General features: G+C 45.2%; 2 protein-coding genes across 3 annotated transcripts; one reads left to right on the top strand and one right to left on the bottom strand.

Moving 5' to 3' along the window:
- The first annotated feature begins 241 nt into the window (after positions 1 to 241).
- On the top strand, positions 242 to 11,166 carry unc13d (unc-13 homolog D (C. elegans)). Its single transcript, XM_076093133.1, has 34 exons — positions 242 to 362; positions 1,178 to 1,204; positions 1,344 to 1,400; positions 1,507 to 1,563; positions 1,654 to 1,761; positions 1,861 to 1,920; positions 2,062 to 2,128; positions 2,468 to 2,648; positions 2,735 to 2,779; positions 3,460 to 3,531; positions 3,616 to 3,685; positions 3,772 to 3,876; positions 3,984 to 4,076; positions 4,186 to 4,286; positions 5,005 to 5,122; positions 5,655 to 5,776; positions 5,869 to 5,959; positions 6,044 to 6,100; positions 6,195 to 6,292; positions 6,688 to 6,739; positions 6,835 to 6,965; positions 7,132 to 7,249; positions 7,345 to 7,497; positions 7,591 to 7,686; positions 7,776 to 7,982; positions 8,114 to 8,188; positions 8,269 to 8,348; positions 8,467 to 8,581; positions 9,337 to 9,408; positions 9,515 to 9,598; positions 9,687 to 9,807; positions 9,912 to 10,035; positions 10,132 to 10,352; positions 10,561 to 11,166. Exons 1-34 carry the CDS (start codon positions 303 to 305, stop codon positions 10,671 to 10,673), a joined length of 3,351 nt encoding a protein of 1,116 aa, XP_075949248.1. The 5' UTR covers positions 242 to 302; the 3' UTR covers positions 10,674 to 11,166.
- Positions 10,690 to 18,845, bottom strand: unk (unk zinc finger). 2 transcript variants are annotated; one of them, XM_076093135.1, is made up of 15 exons: positions 18,462 to 18,845; positions 17,720 to 17,929; positions 16,647 to 16,823; positions 16,395 to 16,525; positions 15,400 to 15,535; positions 15,190 to 15,307; positions 15,010 to 15,094; positions 14,611 to 14,912; positions 14,434 to 14,499; positions 14,078 to 14,261; positions 13,863 to 13,964; positions 13,582 to 13,767; positions 13,314 to 13,499; positions 12,919 to 13,179; positions 10,690 to 12,717 (listed from the first exon to the last, which is right to left on the bottom strand). In XM_076093135.1, exons 1-15 carry the CDS (start codon positions 18,608 to 18,610, stop codon positions 12,629 to 12,631), a joined length of 2,382 nt encoding a protein of 793 aa, XP_075949250.1. In that variant the 5' UTR covers positions 18,611 to 18,845; the 3' UTR covers positions 10,690 to 12,628. The 2 variants fall into 2 exon arrangements, with proteins under 2 accessions (XP_075949250.1, XP_075949249.1); XM_076093134.1 differs by having other exon boundaries at positions 13,318 to 13,499; positions 18,462 to 18,832.
- Positions 18,846 to 18,964: the final 119 nt, after the last annotated feature.

Here is an 18,964-nt window from a genome sequence, read left to right as displayed (position 1 = left end):
ATCCATGATAATACTGTAAAACAATAAGCTGGGCACGGTGATAAACAGTCGGGGTTTGTGCTTCAGCTGTTATTTTAGAGACAAGATAAGATAATCCTTTATTTTGCATCCAGACACAATGTTTGGGGGAACCTAGATGAATAAAACACCACAAGTCACAGTTATTGACGTTACCACCTTCTACAGGAAGTGATGGCTTCCGGCTGCTGTGTTCATCGAAAGACATCAAGCACACAGCTTCCCCATATCACACACACACTCAGAGCACAGCAGGCAGGAGCCTGTCAAATATTAGCATCATCATGTCAAGTCAAAGCGAGCCCACCAGCACAGGAGACAATCTACTGCAAACACCTGAACAGGTATGGACTACGATGCACTTGTATGTTTTGATAAGTCTAAATTATAGTACATTTTTGTTTCATTTTGGCTCTCTGACTGCCAGTTGCTAACCACACCGTTCTGTGACGCTGTGGTGATGGGCCAAGCTGTCAAATATATTAGTTCATTAACTTCTTTTGCTCTGAAAGTGTTAGTTTGTCACGCTTTCAGCTGATCATTTTCTTTTCTTCTTTGTGAAATCCCCTAAAACGTAAACTTGTTGGGTGGGCTACAACAGAGTTAAAATCACTCAGAGACACTGAGTCATGTTTTCCAAATGGCTATTTCAAGATGCTGTGACTATGATTCATATAACTGCTGTGGATGTATGCTTGGATCATATGATGCAGAAAGAAGAGTTTTATCACGGAAGACTGCGTGTGTTTGTGTGAGGTTAAATGAGCACACAGCAATTTGGTTGCTCTATGCAAACATTATGGAAATTGTTATATGTGTGATGTGGTTGGGCACAGGCGTATTTGTATTCTTATTTGTAGGATGGGTGACTGTCATTTCCTTTAAGGTGAACTCCCCTGGTTTGATATTAGGTGGGTTGTTGCTTCAAAGGCACTTACATTATTAGCAAGAGAGGAAGTCCCTTACAGAGGGAGGCCTTATCGGCAATCAAAAACCCTCTTGAACCAAGTGGAGGTATTTTAAGGTTTCTTGCATTGTAAAGAGCCGATGATGGGATGAGGTCACCTTGAAATACCTTCTTCACTCAACAATGCACTTTGACATCATGATTCCACTCCCTGTATTTTAAACATAAGCACCTGTATCGTCTGTCTTCCAGGAACATGGCTCATCAAGACTCAGACAGGTAAAACACACCAGCTGCCGGCTGGCGCCTTGCTGTTTTCAAGCAGTGATTTCCGTCTGTGTGTCTTACAGAACTTAAAGGACCGGTATGGTCCTTTAAGTAAGTGCTTTGTCCCGGCTGACTTTTTTTCTCTTGTCAGTTGTCGCCTGGCAATGTACGAAAACTGGGGTTGACGAGGAAAATGAGAGAAAGGAGGGTAGGCGACACTCTGGACCTTCAAATGCCTCAAATTAAAACTTCAGAATATCTTGAAATTACTCTGACAGAATGGTGTAGAAAAATGTTCTGTTCTTCTCCTTTAGGATTTGAAGGAAGATGAAAACCCAGAAGAGAAGGCCCGGAAACACAAGGAGCTTGAGGTATCACCATTCATGTGCTGTACTTCACATAAATAAATGTGGTTGTTTTTTCCCAAACCGAGCTCTCACTCTGTTTATTTCTGTTTAAAGCTGAAGCCTCTGTATAAAGAGCTGCTGTACACCATCGCTCATAAGATGGGTAAACCGTCGTCAACTGAGGTCTTCACAGATAGCCAGCTTCACCAGTACATCCAGGAGGTTAACACTTTGGCTTCACACCTTACAGATAACATCGCTGCCGTGTTGTTGCATGACTGCTTACATAGATTCTCTCGCTCCGTCTGTCCTATCTACCAGGCTTTCACTATGACGGAGTCAGAGCACAGCAGCCTGACGGCGAGAGTGCAGAGCACAGAGGTGAGAAAAAGGATGTCAGCTCCAATTTCTGCGCCAATTTTAGTTCACCAGTGGCAGAAATTATGTCATCTGCATGTTTGAGGCTGCAATAAGTGTCTGTCTGAGTACAAACGTATCAAAATAACTATGTGACCCTTTCAGCCTCCAGTATACTGCCTCATGGCCACTATAAAGGAAGCCAAGGAAATCCTGGGAAAAGACATCAGTGGTGAGGATGAATCCTAATGACTTTGGCGACACACTGACTCGGGTCACCAGCATTTCAAAGTTTTCACTCAGTCACAGTTATGTCAACATCTACTCAGTGGATTGCAACAAAATCGGGTGCTGACATTCATGGTTTCCTGATGATGCTACCCAATGATATTCCCTGAACAGATGTGTTTCTGTTCTCATGTGGACATTTTATCTTCTCCTTTCACTTCATGTTAACTGTGTGCGGTCTATGGGGAGAAGTCTCTTCCTCTGAAATATGAAATACTGTCATGGTGCAAGTCATCGCACTCTGACATAAGTCTACTGCAGATTTTGTTTGTGTGTTGAACAGGTTTCAGTGACCCATACTGCCTGCTAACCATAATGGAGGACGAGGAAGAGACTCGGACACGCCGGTCCAGAGCCAAACCCTCTAAATCTATTGTAAAGGATGCTGTATCCAACGACAAAATCTACCAGTCAGACATAAAGAAGCAGACTCTGAACCCCATTTGGAACCAAACCTTCATACTGTGAGTCTAAGCGTGTGTATTTGCTGTATGCCAGGTGAACCTGGTAGAAGTTCGTTTTTCTCATTGGGTTTTTCTTTTGGGTTTAGAGAGTTCGAAGACATCGCCGATGCCAGTTTCCATCTTGAGATGTGGTGAGGAAGACATCCAGAGCTCAATTTGTTCTGCTTTGAAATCTTCCTCTTCATTACATTCACCTTTGTCATGGATGGATAACTGAACGGGCCCACCGGGCACAGGCCCAGGGGCCCAAAGTGTCAGGGGCCACCCTGACCATCACCTTTAAACTATCACTCAAAGAGGCACATACCAACCGGGAAGAGACTCAAAATGACGACAAAGAATCAACAGCAAAAAGATCAAAAACAACCACAAAGACACGCAAAACGACTACAAAAAAGGACAAAAAACACCAGAACAATACCAGAACAATTACAAAGTGACACAAAATGACCATAGGGAGACACAAAACAAAGACAAAGACACTCAAAATGACTTCAGAGAGACAGAAATTGACTGGGCAAAACTACAAAATTACCAATACAATTAGAAAGTGGCACAAAATAACAACTACGACAGAATAAATTACGACAAATGGACACAAAATGACGATACAGAGCCTCAAAATGACTACAAAGACACCACAGAAACCACAGAGAGATGCTTAAAGACTACAAAGAGACACAAAACAAGAACAAAAAGAGGCTGAACAACTATAAAATCTGGAGTCGGTGGGGCCTTTTGCCTGTCTGTGCCCAAGGGCCCATTGTCTCATAACCCGCCCATGACCCTAACAGTGCTCTTTTTGTTTCAGGGATAAGGACGAAGAGGTTTCCCTCACTCAGAAACTGGAGGACATCAAAACCAGCTTTAACAGTTTAAAAAGGTATTAATTACACTATCTCTGTGACCCACACACAAACACATGACCAAGCAAAGCAGGTCAACTTTTCCACTTGTACCTGTTTAGGATGATCAAGGATGCCAAAAAGGAGAAAGGCACAGATGACTTTTTGGGAAAGGTGGTGCTAAAACTACAGGTAGTAAACGTTCACATTTGTATATCTGCTTTTTGACTCTTCGCGTTCTTCCCAGTCTAATGCTGATTTGCATCATCTCACTTTAGGATCTCCACTGTACTGAGGACAACTGGTACAATCTGGAGCCCAGAACAGAGACGTATCCTGACCGCGGCCAGTGCCACCTGAACCTCAAGTTCATCCATAAAGCGGTAAAACTAAGTGCATTTATGGCCTCTAGTGAAGTTAATGACACCAGTGTAACAGGTGACAAGTTTGGCACAATATTGAAACTGGATTTGTGTTTTGTGACGGACAGAGAGACGGGACGCTGAGTGCCGGTCGTAGCGCTTACATCAACTACTGTGGGATTCTGCAGCAGTTTGTTCAGGCTTACATCTCCAAGCAACAGGTAAAAGGACAAGCACACACTCTTTCTTTTCAAAAAAAATCCCATTTGAATCGCTCACTTTTCGTTCTTCCTCCTCAACTGCGCCCATCTCGTCTCTTTTCCCTCTCAGAGTTCCGCTCCGTGGAAAGGGGCTCTGTGTGGCGAGGCTCAGACTCTGCTGGAGCTCTACGCCACGCAGAATAACCTCTCACCCTTTCTCCAGGACCTGGCGTAAGCACAATGTTAACATCTCGCAGATTTATAACAGATTATATGAGACTATACCAGTGTTTAGACCGGTTTGTGAGCCCTATACACACTGGAAAGAATTGAAAATATAGAAAATGCAATATAAATAGACTTTATATTGCTTTTCACTCTTCAATATTATAATATATCAGCTTTCAGTAGTATTGTATGAGTTGATATAACATATTTTTACAAAGTAAACCACACATTATCGACACAAATATTACCTAGAATATTATCTCAATTTTCTTTGGGTGCCGTGGAATCTTGCAAATGTCATTAAGAGCAGTAAAAGGAAACAGAGAAACGTGATCTTTTCACAGATTATCTCTCTCATGTTCTACTGGCAGGATATAGAGACAGTTTGAGCAAATCTGAAGTTATTTTTACTAAAGTTACAAACTGCAGCTTGAAGCTTTTGTGTTTTACACATATGAGGAGTTCTGCCTGATGTAAAGCACAACAGAGGAACGCCGTCTAACACAGCCTCGTGCACCAAATATGATTGCATTTCTTAGAATTAGCATTCAAATTTTAAAAATGGTGTTCGTTCATATCCACTTGCCAATACACATCAATGCATATATTGATATCATGATAGCGGTTTGGAACATATCTTCCAACTCTTTGCTACCACAGCGCCGTGTCGTCTTTCTGCTGCACTTCTCAGTAAGTTTGTGGATGTGTGCACCTCCAACAGGAAGTGGGTGGCTTACAGCAAGCTGTACCAGAGTTTAGAGGTGGACTCGTCTGTGCTGCTCCAGCAGCTCACCAGCGTAGAGTACCACTGGCATCAGCAGGAGCTGCCGTACCAACAGGTATGAGCGCTCGCTTCACCGTCGGGGGAGGAAAGTAACAAAGCGCCTTCACTCAAGTAGTTTGATCCTGTACTTTAACTGAGTACTCTACTTCCACTTTACGCTCCGTTAAACTTGTACTCTGCAACAGTTCAGAGGCAAATGTTGTACTTTTAAAAAAAAAACTACATTTATTTGACTTCTATAATTACTTGTCAATTTGCAGATGAAGATGTGATCTGTTCATAAAATAGGATCCTTGTTACATATGTCACTACTCAGATTAGTTCACCTCAGTAACATTCAAATGAAGCGTACATGCTGCTGTTTCACCAACAATGACTCAATAAGTATGTGGTGGCCATGAAGAGCATTTTATTTTGAATTCTTGATGAATACTTCTATACTTTTACTTTCACATCTTTTTGACAGCTCTTTCACACCAGACTTTCCTGGTTCCATTCACTAGAACGTAACAAATAAAAACAGAAACCAGTGGTTAATATGTAAGCATGCATGAGATTGTGTTAAAGGTGTTGCACTCTGTCAACAGAAACAGGAACTTGGGGACTCTCTTCATGGCTTCCTGCAGTACGGACTGTGTCTGGTGGCCAAATACAGAGACATCTTCCTCCCGACTCCCAGCTCCACTCCGAAACTACACACACTGCTCAGGTACACCTGGTTGTGTTTGAATGTTAGTTTGACATGCTGGTTGGGATTGAATACACAGATTAAGCAGTACAGGAATGTGTTTTTTGTCTCAGAATCTTGGTCCAGATCTGTAAGACTCAGGCGTTTCAGAAACTGAACCCGGCTCAGTTTGAGTTGCACGATGAGATCACCGATGCCATACAGGTCAGTGATAATGCTAATGAGATTATTACCGTCAGTATGTGTATCAGAAGCCTTTACTTCCTCATAATATGGCTTCTATATCAGACAGGTACACAGGAGTGGTTCACCATCAAAAAGGGTTTGCATCAGCCGATGACTAAGGTGAGGACAAGCTCATCATGAAGGGCGATATGGTTTCTCTATTGTATTTTACAGTACTAAGGTCACATTGTTTTTGCACGGTGCTGACATACAGGACCTGTCAGAGATCGTGAGCGCCCTCTCCAGGTTGATTGTGGAAGTGCAGGAAGACATCAAACACAACAAGGACGTCTGGAATCGGGTGTTTGTCAGGTGAGGTGGGACAATTGGAACGACTGGAAGTACCGGCGTTGACTTCTCTCCATTAATAGACAGACATTTTGACTCTGTGTGACTAATAAACATTGATGATGGCTGCGTTCCATTCGGGTCGGTCTGGAATGGCTCACTGGAGCACTGAAATGGAACGAGGCCATCGTTACTCGTTAAACCTGTGCTTTTCCTGCTAGGACATGTCAAACTCTCAAATTGGGTTTTAATGGATGAGAGGGAATTGGGTGGCACTATTAATAAAGTAAAAAAAAAAAAAGTCCTGTTAAATCCTGTTTAGTTTAATGGTGTTTAAAAAAAAACATCAAATCTTCTTCCAAAAACAAACAAACAAGCAAACTAAGGTGTATTTTTTAACGTTTCTCTCATTACTATAGTGCCGTGCAAGTGGATGTGTTCACTGTCACCTACAAGAGGTTTGACTCCTTGGTACGTGGCCTCAACCTTTGCTCTTCTGGACAAACTTCTTTCTAATCGTTTGGTCTTGTTTCATATCTTCTCACTTGATTTTCTGTCCTCCATAGCTTGCAAAGGAAGTGAAGGAAACCTTATCCCTGATTGAGGGTCAGATGGAGCAGGCTCTAGCCAACAGCCTGTTTCCTGTGTACCTGAGCCTGCAGGCCATCCACAAAGACAAGGCTTTCTTACAGACGAGGTCAGTTATCAGACTCACACCACAATCTACAGCACTTATTCCAAATCTTTTCCTTCCTGACAGTGCTGTCGCCACTCCTGTAGGCCCTTCTCTCTTTGGCCAGACAAAGCTGAGTTTCATACTGAACAAACGTCCAAATGTCAGGAGTTCTTACTTGTTGTTTCAGGGGATCAATTGAGTTGACAAACTTTCAAGAGGGCTTCAGAGAGGCTCTGCCCCACTGGCTGAACCAGGCCTTCAGCACAACTCAGGACAGGGTGGAGAGGGCCGTGCAGGTAGACCAGGTAACACTCGTGACTTTGATGCTTTCCTATTACGATGAACGTAGTATATTTTATCCACAGGTAATATCATCATATGCTTTAAACTCTCCTCTCAGCTCCAGCCCCTGCAGTCTGGTGCGGTGCCCATAAAGCACAGCTCCTCAGCAGTGGACCTGGTGGCATGTATCCAACCTATCTGCCAGCTGTGGGAGCAGCTGTCCTGGCCCGACCCCGAGGAGGCCTTCATGCTCATGGTCAAACTCACCGAGGTACAGTACGCAGCCATCGACATGGTCCCAATCACATGCTATTCTGGTCACATTATCTGAGTGTGGGAATCTTTGCTTTCTGTGTGTTTTCAGGATGTGTGCAAGATCGTGGTGAACTACTGTCACACCCTGAAGGAGAGGGTCAGGGTGCTGTCCGAGAAGTCCGACCACGGCAGGGCCATCAACATGGTAAGGAGGCAGGCCAGGAGAGAGAAAAAAAGAAACATTTAGCATGGTATAAACGAAACACAGCTCAAATCGTTCTCCTCTCTCCGTAGTTGTGCGTGGTGGTGAACGACTTGGAGCACTTGCGGTCAGTGCTGAGCCGACTTCCCACACAGCTGAACTGGGCAGGGCTTCGAGACCGGATCCAGAATGTGATCGGGGAGAGCCAGTTCCACAACACTCTGCACTCACAGCTGCAGCAAGCCCAGGCCGTCCTCGGCCGAGAGATCCGCTCCGCTTTAGATACTCTCGGGAAAAAGGTGCGACATTTAACACGTGGCAATTGATCGTCAGTAAATCCTTACAAAAAAGAAACAAAACGATGATATCAGGTAAAGAGAAACCTCTTCAACATGACCTCTCCGATCTGCCTTCTTGTCTGCCCTTCCAGTTAAACATAGACATCGAGACTCATGTCCGGAACATGTCAACCAGGCGGAGGATTCCCTCCAAGTCCACGGAGGATGTAGGCGACCGTCACTGCCAGTGTAACACAAATACAGATGCCTTTTGTGGATGCCTGATATCCAGCCTCTTCTCTTTTAGGCCGCAGACCCTCTGATGCGCTACCTGGAGCAGGAGCTTAAGTACATGAATGAAAACCTGGTTCAAGAGAACTTCAACAGGTACACAGGCTACGTGTCACAATTCTGTCATCAACCACGTCGACTTGATCCAGTTTCTCCCTCTGCGCCGCTTCATTAATTGTGTCACGTGTTTTGTTTTTTTACCTCTGGTGTCCAGTCTCCTGACTCCTCTGTGGAATAACTCAGTGAAGATCCTCTACCAGGTGGCTACTCAGCATCCACAGCAAGGAGGGCTCATGGTGTTCTGCCAGAGACTGCTGTACACGCTGCAGGTCGGTCCTTCGGCAGGGTGGTTGTCTGAAGCTGGCAGGGCAGAAGAAAGCGTTTGTAGTGAATTAGCTTCAGCTGTGAAAGAATTCCATTTAAAGTACCAGGTTCGAAATTTTAGGAAATATGCCAAGTCAGCTTTAAAGTGCAGCAGGGGTGACATATTGTTTTTAGGCCAACCCCGGTTTCCTTGAGGAAAAAAACCTCCAATGAGATTTTTAAATTGGATTATTGCAGAAAATAAGATCTGTGGCAAACACAGGTTTGTGATAGTTACACATTTTGTTCAGCAAGATAATCTTTACAAATGAACACCACTATTTATGATTTATGAAGCACGAATGCAGTCGGCAGTAATAAAAAGCTAACGTCAGGCTATAAACGCCATGTAGAAACACAACAACGGCGTAATGGCGGACTAGTCGGCGTGATGACGGCGTTCGGTAGTCTCATTTAGCCACTATAGCAACCGGCTTTATTAGGCATCGAACCAAAAACTCATTGCCTTCGAGACGAGGGAACCAGCTATTTTATTCCTGCCCAGTAAGCTTTAGCCAGGAGACTTTTATCTTAGCTTAGCATAAAGACTATAAACAGCGGGAAAGAGCTAGCCTGGCTCCGTCCAAACGTCGAATAAATCCACCTCCCAGCACCTCTAAAGCGCACAAATTCACATTTTATATAGAATTTCTTGAATCTGTACAAAGACATGTTATATTAGCTTCGTGGTACATTATATTGTGTGCTGTGTGAATTTCAGTGCCTGGAGCAGTGCTTCCTCGCTGAGGGAAACGGGCTCCCGCTGGACACGCTCCACTCTGAGGAGTACAAGGTGAGAAGCTAAAGGCGACATTTCATTCAGCCGTAGATTTCTTTTTGTGTTCATTGAAAACCGTGTGATAATACGCTTTATTCACATTTCTTCTTTCTGTGTCCAGGCTCTCAAAGTTCACCTGACTCACAACTCTCTGAGCAGCTGGCAGCTGGTGGAGAAGTTCCTTGAGAGGAAAATATGGGAGCAGGTAAGAGGCGGGAAACGCTTCTCCGGCTACAGTAAAACTCATGCTGGTTGTTCAACCGTTCTCTCTGTTTCTCCCGTATGTGCGACAGAACGTGAACAGTTCGGAGAAATACGGTGCGGTCACCCTGCTGGCGTCCTACAGCAGATCAGACCAAAGACTCAGAGTCGAGGTGTTGAGTGCGGTCAACCTGTTACCAATGGACTCCAACGGTATGACCATGCAGAACAGCTGCAGCCACATAGAACCATTACAGGTTAATGCACATTGCCGCGCAACCTCTCCAGAGGGCCTAATGCTTCGATGCCTTTGCCAGGTCTCAGCGATCCGTTTGTGCAGCTGTGTCTGGAGCCGAACCACGTTTTCCCCGAGGTGGAGCCTCGCTGCACTCGCATCAAGAGCTGTGATCTCAATCCGCTTTTTGATGAGGCCTTCGAATTGTAAGTTGTCAGTCTTTGTGAACGTGTTCCAGCCACGCAGATGTTTTTGACCTCTCTCGTCGCCATCCTCTGATCTCTGCCTCCTCTATATCACAGTCTGGTGTCCCTGGATCAGTGCCGGGCTCCGGGGGCTTGCTTGGTGGTTACAGTTCTGGACCACGACACCTTGAGGACGGATGACTTTGAAGGCGAGGCCTTCCTGGCCCTCAAGGCCATACCAGGAGTCGCTGGGGAAAGTGAAGGAGACGGACTCAGCACACAGCCAGACGCCATCCCTGCTCAGATCCGACTGCCTCTAATGCACCCTAAACCTAATGGTATGATCCGTCAGTGGGTTTAGACCAATGAAGCAGGTTTTCATTTGATCAACCTATTAACCAAAGGGGTCCAGGGCAAAAAAATGACCCGCTTTGGACCCTATCTGACTCCAGATGTGAGATAATTGTTGTGGTAAAAATATATATTTTTCAATGAACTTCAAGACAAAGACATAACCTAATCCTGAACCTGTTTCTCATTTTCCAGAGGACAGCATTCTGATTTTACTGGAGTCCAGGAGAGGAGAGCGAGAGGCTCAGGCCTACGTGAAGAAGCGAAGGCAGAGAGAGAAACAGTCCCAGGAGGGGATTCATCCCTAACAAGCACACAGACAACTTCTTCCTTCCAAAAATATACAATTTATTCTTAATGATCTGTACCAAAAACAAAGAAATATCCACTCAGAAAGAAACACTGGTGTCGGATGAGTCGTGTGTGTGTGTGGACAGTATGCTGAGCATGGGTTTACCAAAGACCATCACAGTGATCATGAACACTTTCACATCTGCATTTAAACCCCATGCACCTCACACATCTGTCTGCTTCCTGATGTTTGGTCTAATCAGTGCAAGATATAAGTATGGCATCACTTAACTATGTGTATATATATATATAATATATATATATTGGACTACATTTGACACACTGAGAAATGTCAAAGATTACTACAAATGTAAAAAAAAAATGTTGGCAGAGAAACCTGTCAGACATTGATTTTAAACAGAAAATGGGCCGGGTTATAACAAAAGTTTGTATGTCCGAGTTGACATGAAAAGCTTTTAAGTAAAATTAAAATATATATATAATTTCAAAGACTACACAAGTTGACTGAATACATTTGCTTTGATTGTGTTAACATGCTTTCCTCTTCCAGTTTATGTCGAGGAATATTAGAGAAAACCTGAGTTTGAAAAGAGGCCATCTGTTGTAAATTTAAACAAATATTACATTTTGAAATATTGTCTGTTATCCAACAGTAATTGACCATTTTAGATTTGTTTTGCTAGAAAAAACTATGAAAAAAAAAAAAAATGTAATTAAAGAAGAAATTATGATTATAACCTTGACGAGCATCACCAGCAAACTGGTGTGACGTCCCCCCCCCCCCCCCCCCCTTTTTGTCTGTAGCAATACAGGATCATTGTCTGGATGACGCTGAATATGCACAGTAAGTGTTTTCAGTCTGACCTCTTGATTCTGTTAAGACCGCTCATAACCCTGCTAACTGCTAATCCGCCGTATCATCCATCCACCTCGAAGGTTTTGAGATCTTTGCTGTCAAACAAATAAATTTGCCTCTTTTCAGAAATCACAACACAGTTACTCGTGGTGCCCTAAATATGATGTAAACACACAGCAGAGTGTGCCACAGTGATTCAACATGGCCACCGAGTATTAACACTCAGCTAAGAAGACCACTGCAGCTTTACATTCATGTGTGTTGTCACAAAGGATAATCATCTCGTCCATGGCTACTGGTTTACTTCATTCTATATGGCACACAGTTAGTGGGCTTGCTTAAGTAGAAAATAGCGTGTAATGTGGATTGCTCCCAACTCTGGATTATGATTATTGTGGTTTATGAGGACTGTGATTATCACGAGTAACTGTCATGATTTCCAGAAAGAGACTTAACTGTAAAATATTTTGGAGTTTTGAGCGCCAAAAACCAAACGTCAGACCTTTTTTTGGAACAAGGTGACAGCAAACATCTTTAAAACCTCCGTAAATCACACTGACGCTATCCAGAAGCTAGATAACACTCCGGAAATGTTCTTTAGGGTGAGCTTATACTTTAAAACATATCAAAATATGATTGAGAACAACGGCTGTAAATGATTTATCGGCAGGGTTAGAGAAGAAATAACAGCAGGTCTTGAAGTTATTTTCACAAATCCAGAACAGGGGTAAAGAACAGTGTTGCTGGTCAAGAGCATTAGTAAAAAAGTACTGGTGTTCCGCAGGTAACCACTAGAAAAATTATTAATTCTAAATTCCACATTAAGAGCTTTCACTTAGCGACCTGTGCTGGTCATTCATCAGTAAACGTCGTCTTCAAAATACAAAACCAAATCAGCGCCTGTGCTGTCACCACGTTATAAAATGACCTCGACATGATTTCGAATGGCGGTTGAGATCCAAGGCTGGTGTCTGTGGAATCAGGATCGACTGGTTTGGAATTTGTGGTGGTCCGAGTGGGTTGGGGGGTCAAGAGAGCTGCTGCTCCAGGGTCTGTTCGGGGCAGAGCGGGCACTCCGTCGAGGCGGAGCAGCTCTCACACTGTAGTCCATGGCCACAGGGCAGGGACACCGAGCCCTGCTCGCCACACGTCACACAGCACTGTCTCTGTTTCCTGTACACCACCTAGCAAAGCGCAGAGCAAACGTATTTAGACCTCTTAAACTGAAGCACGTTGGACGAGACACAATGTTCACCGCTATTTTGTGAGCAAAGTAAATCTAAAAATCCATGGATGAGGAAACAACTGAATCAGAACCTGTTGAGGCCATGCATGTTTCGGTTCAACCATGCTGGTCTCAAGTACATGCAAGTCTGTGGTATTACCTGTTCCACAGCGTGTAAGCAGCTGCAGAGCTGAGCCTTCAAACTGAGGACTGACTCCAAGGGCAGCCGGTGTAGCAGCTGGAGTTGATGCAGTGCTAGATGGGGGTTGTCTCCACTCCTCAGGCTCTCCAGCGCCTCCTGCAGGAGAGACGCCTGTCTCTGCGCCTGCTCCTCGGCCTGCTTGGCTCTCTCGGCCTCCATGGTTAACCGTGCCGCGTAGGCTCTCGACTCCTCTGCGTCCGCTTTCACCGCGGCCCACGACTGCAAGACACGGAATGCTCATTTGAAACCGTAATAAATTCTACCCCAGTCGTTGCAACGTGTATAAACACGCGGGTGTTTATTAACACCACTGTCACAGACGTGTGTGCACACGTGCCCCGCTACCTACCTACCTACCTGAGCTGTGTGTCTCCAGCTGTGACCCCACTGCTTCAGGGCCCTGTGAGCTTCCTCCAGCTCCTGCTTGAGCCTGGAGGTCTCTGCACCGGGGCCAGAGGGCAGGAGGGTGGGGGGGGTGCCGGGGGAGCCCTGGCCGGATGGAAAATGCTCCCAGATATTAGTGCTCATACCGTTCAGACCTGCAAAGAAAATAATACATATAAGCAAAGTCATATTATCCCTCACTACCCCACTCTATGTCTTCTGTCAAATTCTGCCAACCTAAAGAGCTGTGAGATGGTCCCAAGAAGGTGCTTTCTGATTGGCCGGGTTGTGACAGGTGAGTAGAAAAGAACGGCGAGGTGTGCGGTCTGATTGGGGGAGACGGCGAAGGGGAGCCGAAAGGAGCGGAGCTGCTAAAGGAGCCGGGGATATTGACTGGGGCAGAACTCTGGAACTGGCTTCCTCCTATAAATGGAGACAAATGAATTAGTTATGTTTATGTCCATAAGGATGCTGCTAAATGTTGTGTTCATATTTGCATTCTTGTGTCCTTGAAATACCCAGCATAACTCCCACACTGGGCAGAGCAGAGCTGCTCTCCAAGCTCCTCTCCAACACCGACACACCAAAATCATTCAGGTCCAGATCGTCCAGGGCTGACTCTATAACACACACACACAACACCAGAACTAATTATCACACTCAGTTATTTTAGATTTGTATCGCCACAACCGTTTCAAATGTGGATTCAGAATTTCTGCACATCTCCACCTACCGACGACCGACTCCACGGTCTCACTGGTGGGGTAAAAGGGCAAGGCGTTGGCGTTCATGCCCGACGAGATGCCGGATCCCGGGGGTCCGAGAGTGGCGGGGCTGGGTGGGGTGGCAGCCAGACTGGAAGGGATGCTGGAGGACAGGCTCAAAGGGCTTCCCACGGGCAGAAACACCAACAAGTCCTGAAGGAGAACAAATATTCAACGTGGTTTTTGAAGGAACGAGTGTTACGTTTATTCATGCGTCCTTGCAGCAAGATTAATATTAACAAGTAAACAAGCTGAAAGTGTGCAGACTTTTAGAGAGCATAAAAAACAAAACAGAAACAACTTGAGTTTGAGATTGTCACTTTACCTGTTTGCTTTGTACTGTTGCCAATTCCCGGTTGCGCTGCTCGAGAGCAAAGCTTCTTTGCTTCGCCTGAAACCACAAGCAATATAAGAGTGAATATGCCATTTTGTAGGAACTTTGACATCATTCAACAGATGAGTTTTCTCATCTCAATCCCATTTCTTCGTCTGTCCTCCTCACCTGATCCTCCCTCTCAAATCCCGGCGCCCTGCCGTACCCTCCCTCTCCTGCCCAGGGAGACAGAGGCTCCGCTCTCTCGCTCATGTCCTCACACAGAGACAGAACACTACCCAGCAGGCCGTGCTCCGCTATGCAAGACCCCGCGGGCGGGGAGAAGGGGTCCGAAACAGAACCAGGCCCGTGCCCCATATTGTGTCTGCTGGGACTTGAAGAAGCTTCCTGGGCCGGAAGAGGGTCTGGAGGTCTGGGGGGTGGAGGGGAGCTTGGCGAGGGGAATGGGGGCTCCTCTGGAACAAAGGGCCCTGGAGGAAGGTTTGCAAAGCAATGATGTCAATCAAGAATATAATGGTGAATTGTAAACTGAATCATCAGGCTTGAGAATGTGTGATGAGGACTTACTTTCAACATGAGCAAAGGCACAGAAGGGCCCTCTGGGACAGCTGCCACACTGCTGCATGTCATTACACTTTGTGGATTTATAGATCTGTGACAAACAGTAGCAAATCAACACACGTTGATATTCATCTCTCGTGACTTCTAGTCTAAATTCTATTACGGTCTTTGCTGAGGCAGACAAACCTCTGGGTGGAACTGCTGTTCGGTTCTCGTGTGGCAATACTGGCATCCCTCTGCTCCCTCACATTTACTGGGATCCCCCCACTCCTCACTCTGTTTCACAGCTGGACAAGGCAACGCTCTGCGGCGGCAAGAGCAAACAACACATTTTGTGAAACGCAATCGCAACTGGGCAAAAACCAATACCACCATCTTCAGATATTTTCCTGTTACCTGTATTTGTGCTTGTGCGGGCTGCGCCTCCTGTCTTTGCTGTTGTGGTAGTACGGACAGGCGTAGCCTTGACGGCACAGGCGAGGTGGTTTCTTACAGAGCTCTGTCTTGTAGTGGGACAGCACGTAGTTGTTATCTAAGGAGTTGAAACACAAGAGACACAGAAGGAGACAATGAGGCGAGCAGATGATCAAGAGTCACCTGATCAGATGATTCACAGTAAAAGGATTGGAGATCCTTCAAACAGAGAAAAAGGAGTGAGGCTGTTTTTTTTGTTTTCTTTACTGCATTTAAAAGGGTTAAAGGGGAAGACCACCTTAATGAATCATTACAGTGTTATTCCCATGGCCTACAAAGGTTTAATCAAAGCTGTGAGCATGAGCTACTCTCTCTCAAGTATGAAGTGTGGAGCTGCTCCATAGACGATGAATGGGAGACCCACAGACGGTTTGAATTTTTTAAATATATTTAATATATTAGTTTTACGGAGAGAGTTGTTCATGTTTACTAATACTTTTGGACCGTCTTGGACCACGGGAATAACATGTATGAATTTTGAAAACTGGCGTAGTTCAAGCAAGCCCGCGCATTCAGACCAAATGTACCCCTCTCTCTCACTTGAATGAGGCCAGTCCTGCAATGCAGCGGAGGTGCCAACACAAAGGGCTCCAGCAAAAAGAACACACCAAAAAAGAAACAGTTAACTCAACCTCTTCTGACTTACACATTCCTGGTAAATACATTTTTAACACGAACGCCATATTTCTACCGTTTACCTCGCAATTAAAGATAACATAGTAGCCACAGTTTAGAGTCTTAGATATCGGTGCACTTTTTAGCATCGGATAAGCCTCCAAAGTCAGGGATCAGTTACTCAAGCTGGACTTCCTGGTTCATATGTCATGTGTCACCGGTACCCGTCAGCAACACGTCCACAGTGTGGACACAGGGCTTTTCTTCGGCCTGAGCGTTAAAGTGCTGTAAACCAGACTTACCTTGCCAGCGTGGCTCCTCACTCAGTATCTTCTCTATGAGGGCCATGCTTGCTGCCTGTCCCGACTGTCCGTCTCCTCCACCTCCCTCTGTGGGCCCCGAGCCTCCCTGACACTCCATTACCTGCACTTCTCTGGGAAATTCACAGTGTAAAGAGATCTCTGTCAACAACTACAGCACCAAATACACAAACAGAAACTGATGGGAAGTCAAAGGTCGATTGGTTAGGTGGTGAAATTAATTGATTTTGGCACCTGATGTCATAAACAGGGCTGCGCAGGTCATGTGATCCGTGGGCAAAGGCACAGTGGGAGCCGTTTTTGCTACAATGGCCTTTCGCGTCCGTTTCATGAATACACGATCCCGTCTTGTAGTAGCGGAGGTGGTACCTTCGCTCTGTGTCACCTGCTGTCCGATGTAGAAATGGGCATCTGGAACACAGAGACAACATGGACACAAACATAAAGACACACAGTTCTTTTGAGGCAAATCATTTACAGTATGCATACACAACATTGTATGATTCTTGCCAGAACTTACAAATACAAATAGCACTTAACTTTTCCTTTATAAAGTCTGTAATCAATTCCCATTCTCTGTAACTAGGCATTTTAAGACACAAGCTGGAAGAGGAATCTTTCGCAATGTTCCCTTAGCGCTCCAAGTGGTTCATTAGCACGTATCGTAGAGATCACACCTCCCTCCATCCTTTGTTTACATTCCCCTCGTCTGTGATCGTCACCAATAGGGTGTCAAACAGATCATAACGGCTCTGCACATTCCAGTCTAAAAGAATCACACGGAGTGGGAGAATGGCTTTGTTCAGGTGCTAATGCTCACTGTGAAGATTGTCCTCCAGCTCGACTTGTAACTGAGGACAGGGTGTGTCCTCAGTCGCAACTTCCCCGTCTTTCACCCAAAAGGTCCTTTGACATGCAATTTTCCACCCATTCTGGTGATTCACTTGAGCAATTCAGGATTCAAATGTAAAAGCTGACAAATGTTGCGAGATGAGACATAGACAAGGCTTTGGATACCAGCAAGATTTAACCATTTAGACCAAGTAATTAACCGTAGTTGACTTTTATACTCAAATACCCACTACAAAAAGTGAAGCGGTGTGTAATTCACCCAGACGTATCACACTCAAGTCGCCATTTCCATCTCCCCTTGTACAGTGTGGGCCGGTTTTTGCAATTCAGTGCAAAAAAAAAAGACTAACACAGAGGTCCCTGATAGTTTATATTGAACGCGAGGCTCTGTTGAGGGGGGCTCGTGATAAGCAGAGCTAACGCGATGTGAAGCGGCCTTTGTACGTCACACTCACTCATCTCCATCAGGGCAGGTGCCCGTTCCCTCGTCATATTTGGTACAGTACACATCTGGGCTGTAGTTGAAGGTCCCGTCCCGCCTGCGGATGGGTCTGCGGCGCCGCTGGTTCAGGAAGTGCCAGTGGAAACAGGAAAAGGGCCTATGTTGTGTACACTTATGCTGGACGAACAGGGGGCACTGCTCAGTTCTGAACTCCTTCAGATATCTGGGGGAGAGGAGAGCAACAAGAGTGAAACACATTTTTTTAGAAAGTGTAACCGCCTTTTGAGGTTTCTTAAGCAAGTAATAGTGTATTTATATTTATTTACAGTGTATTCAATAGCATTGCTCACAGTGATGCTTTTCCTAGTGATCCCTATATGTCTTACCCTTATTCTTCCTCTTATTCTCTGCTACTGTGACAAACGTGGTCCTCCGGAAAGCTTACATACAATGTAACTAAACTTCCATTAACTCCATGCAGCAGTGAGACACATTCACAAACTTAAACGGTGCTGTGGCACAAAGCGTGTAAGAAACGGCTACTCTTAGTGAGTACGTTAACGTTAGGCCTCTTTTATCGAGACCTGCTGCAGTTAATAAGCACATTATCGCTCAATAGGCTTGGCCCAGTCATGTTAAAGAATGTGAAGTTCATAACTCACTCGTTAAATACAATTTAGCTGTGGTTTGGCGTAAGCAACTACACGTGAGGTTGTGTACATTTGGCATGCTAACCCAGCTAACTAGCTACGTACGTGTAATGTTGAGGTTTCTCGGGCTGCACGTTCAACACGGTTGCGGGAGATGTCGAGCCCCCAGCGGGCGAAGACGAAGAGGATGAAGAGGGTCCCCCGGTAGTCGTCACTGCCGAAGATGGCGGGGGCTGTGCGTGTGTTTTAGACATTTTTACCCGTATGAAGCCTGACAACAAGAAGCTTGTTTTTAGCTTACTGGCTAGCTATTCTTACTAGCGTCTAAATCCGCATTCTACAACGATGTGAGCTTGCGCAAGGCAGGAGGAAGTAGTAGCAGAGGGACAAGCCGGAACTGTGGGGCATGAAGTCATGGCTGTATGAACAGCAATCATAACTTAACTAATGTTTGTGAAGATCTCGAGACACGTACGAGATTAGATCCTTTACTGTGACACTGCATAACAGAGCTACATACTCATGGGTTGTAGAAAACCTGGGGACATTAAAATGTTCACTTGTGTGGGTTCTTCTTCTTTTTTTTAGGTTTATTGGCGGTTGGCAAT

Source organism: Anarhichas minor, unplaced genomic scaffold (genome assembly GCF_050575085.1).
Source record: "Anarhichas minor isolate MPS153535 unplaced genomic scaffold, ASM5057508v1 ptg000017l, whole genome shotgun sequence".
Lineage (NCBI taxonomy): Eukaryota > Metazoa > Chordata > Actinopteri > Perciformes > Anarhichadidae > Anarhichas > Anarhichas minor.
The sequence above is the reverse complement of the archived record's forward strand: the minus strand, read 5'-3'. Positions and strand labels throughout refer to the sequence as shown.

Excerpts from the sequence above, each read along its gene's own strand:
- unk (XM_076093134.1), bottom strand. The coding sequence starts at position 18,610 with ATGTCTAAAACACACGCACAGCCCCCGCCATCTTCGGCAGTGACGACT. Across the intron at positions 16,526-16,646 it reads AGCCCTGTTTATGACATCAG|AGAAGTGCAGGTAATGGAGT; the intron begins GTGCCAAAATCA and ends TGAATTTCCCAG. Across the intron at positions 13,500-13,581 it reads ACCATCTCACAGCTCTTTAG|GTCTGAACGGTATGAGCACT; the intron begins GTTGGCAGAATT and ends TTTTCTTTGCAG.
- unc13d (XM_076093133.1), top strand. The coding sequence starts at position 303 with ATGTCAAGTCAAAGCGAGCCCACCAGCACAGGAGACAATCTACTGCAA. Across the intron at positions 1,401-1,506 it reads GGAAAATGAGAGAAAGGAGG|GATTTGAAGGAAGATGAAAA; the intron begins GTAGGCGACACT and ends CTTCTCCTTTAG. Across the intron at positions 1,564-1,653 it reads GGAAACACAAGGAGCTTGAG|CTGAAGCCTCTGTATAAAGA; the intron begins GTATCACCATTC and ends TTCTGTTTAAAG.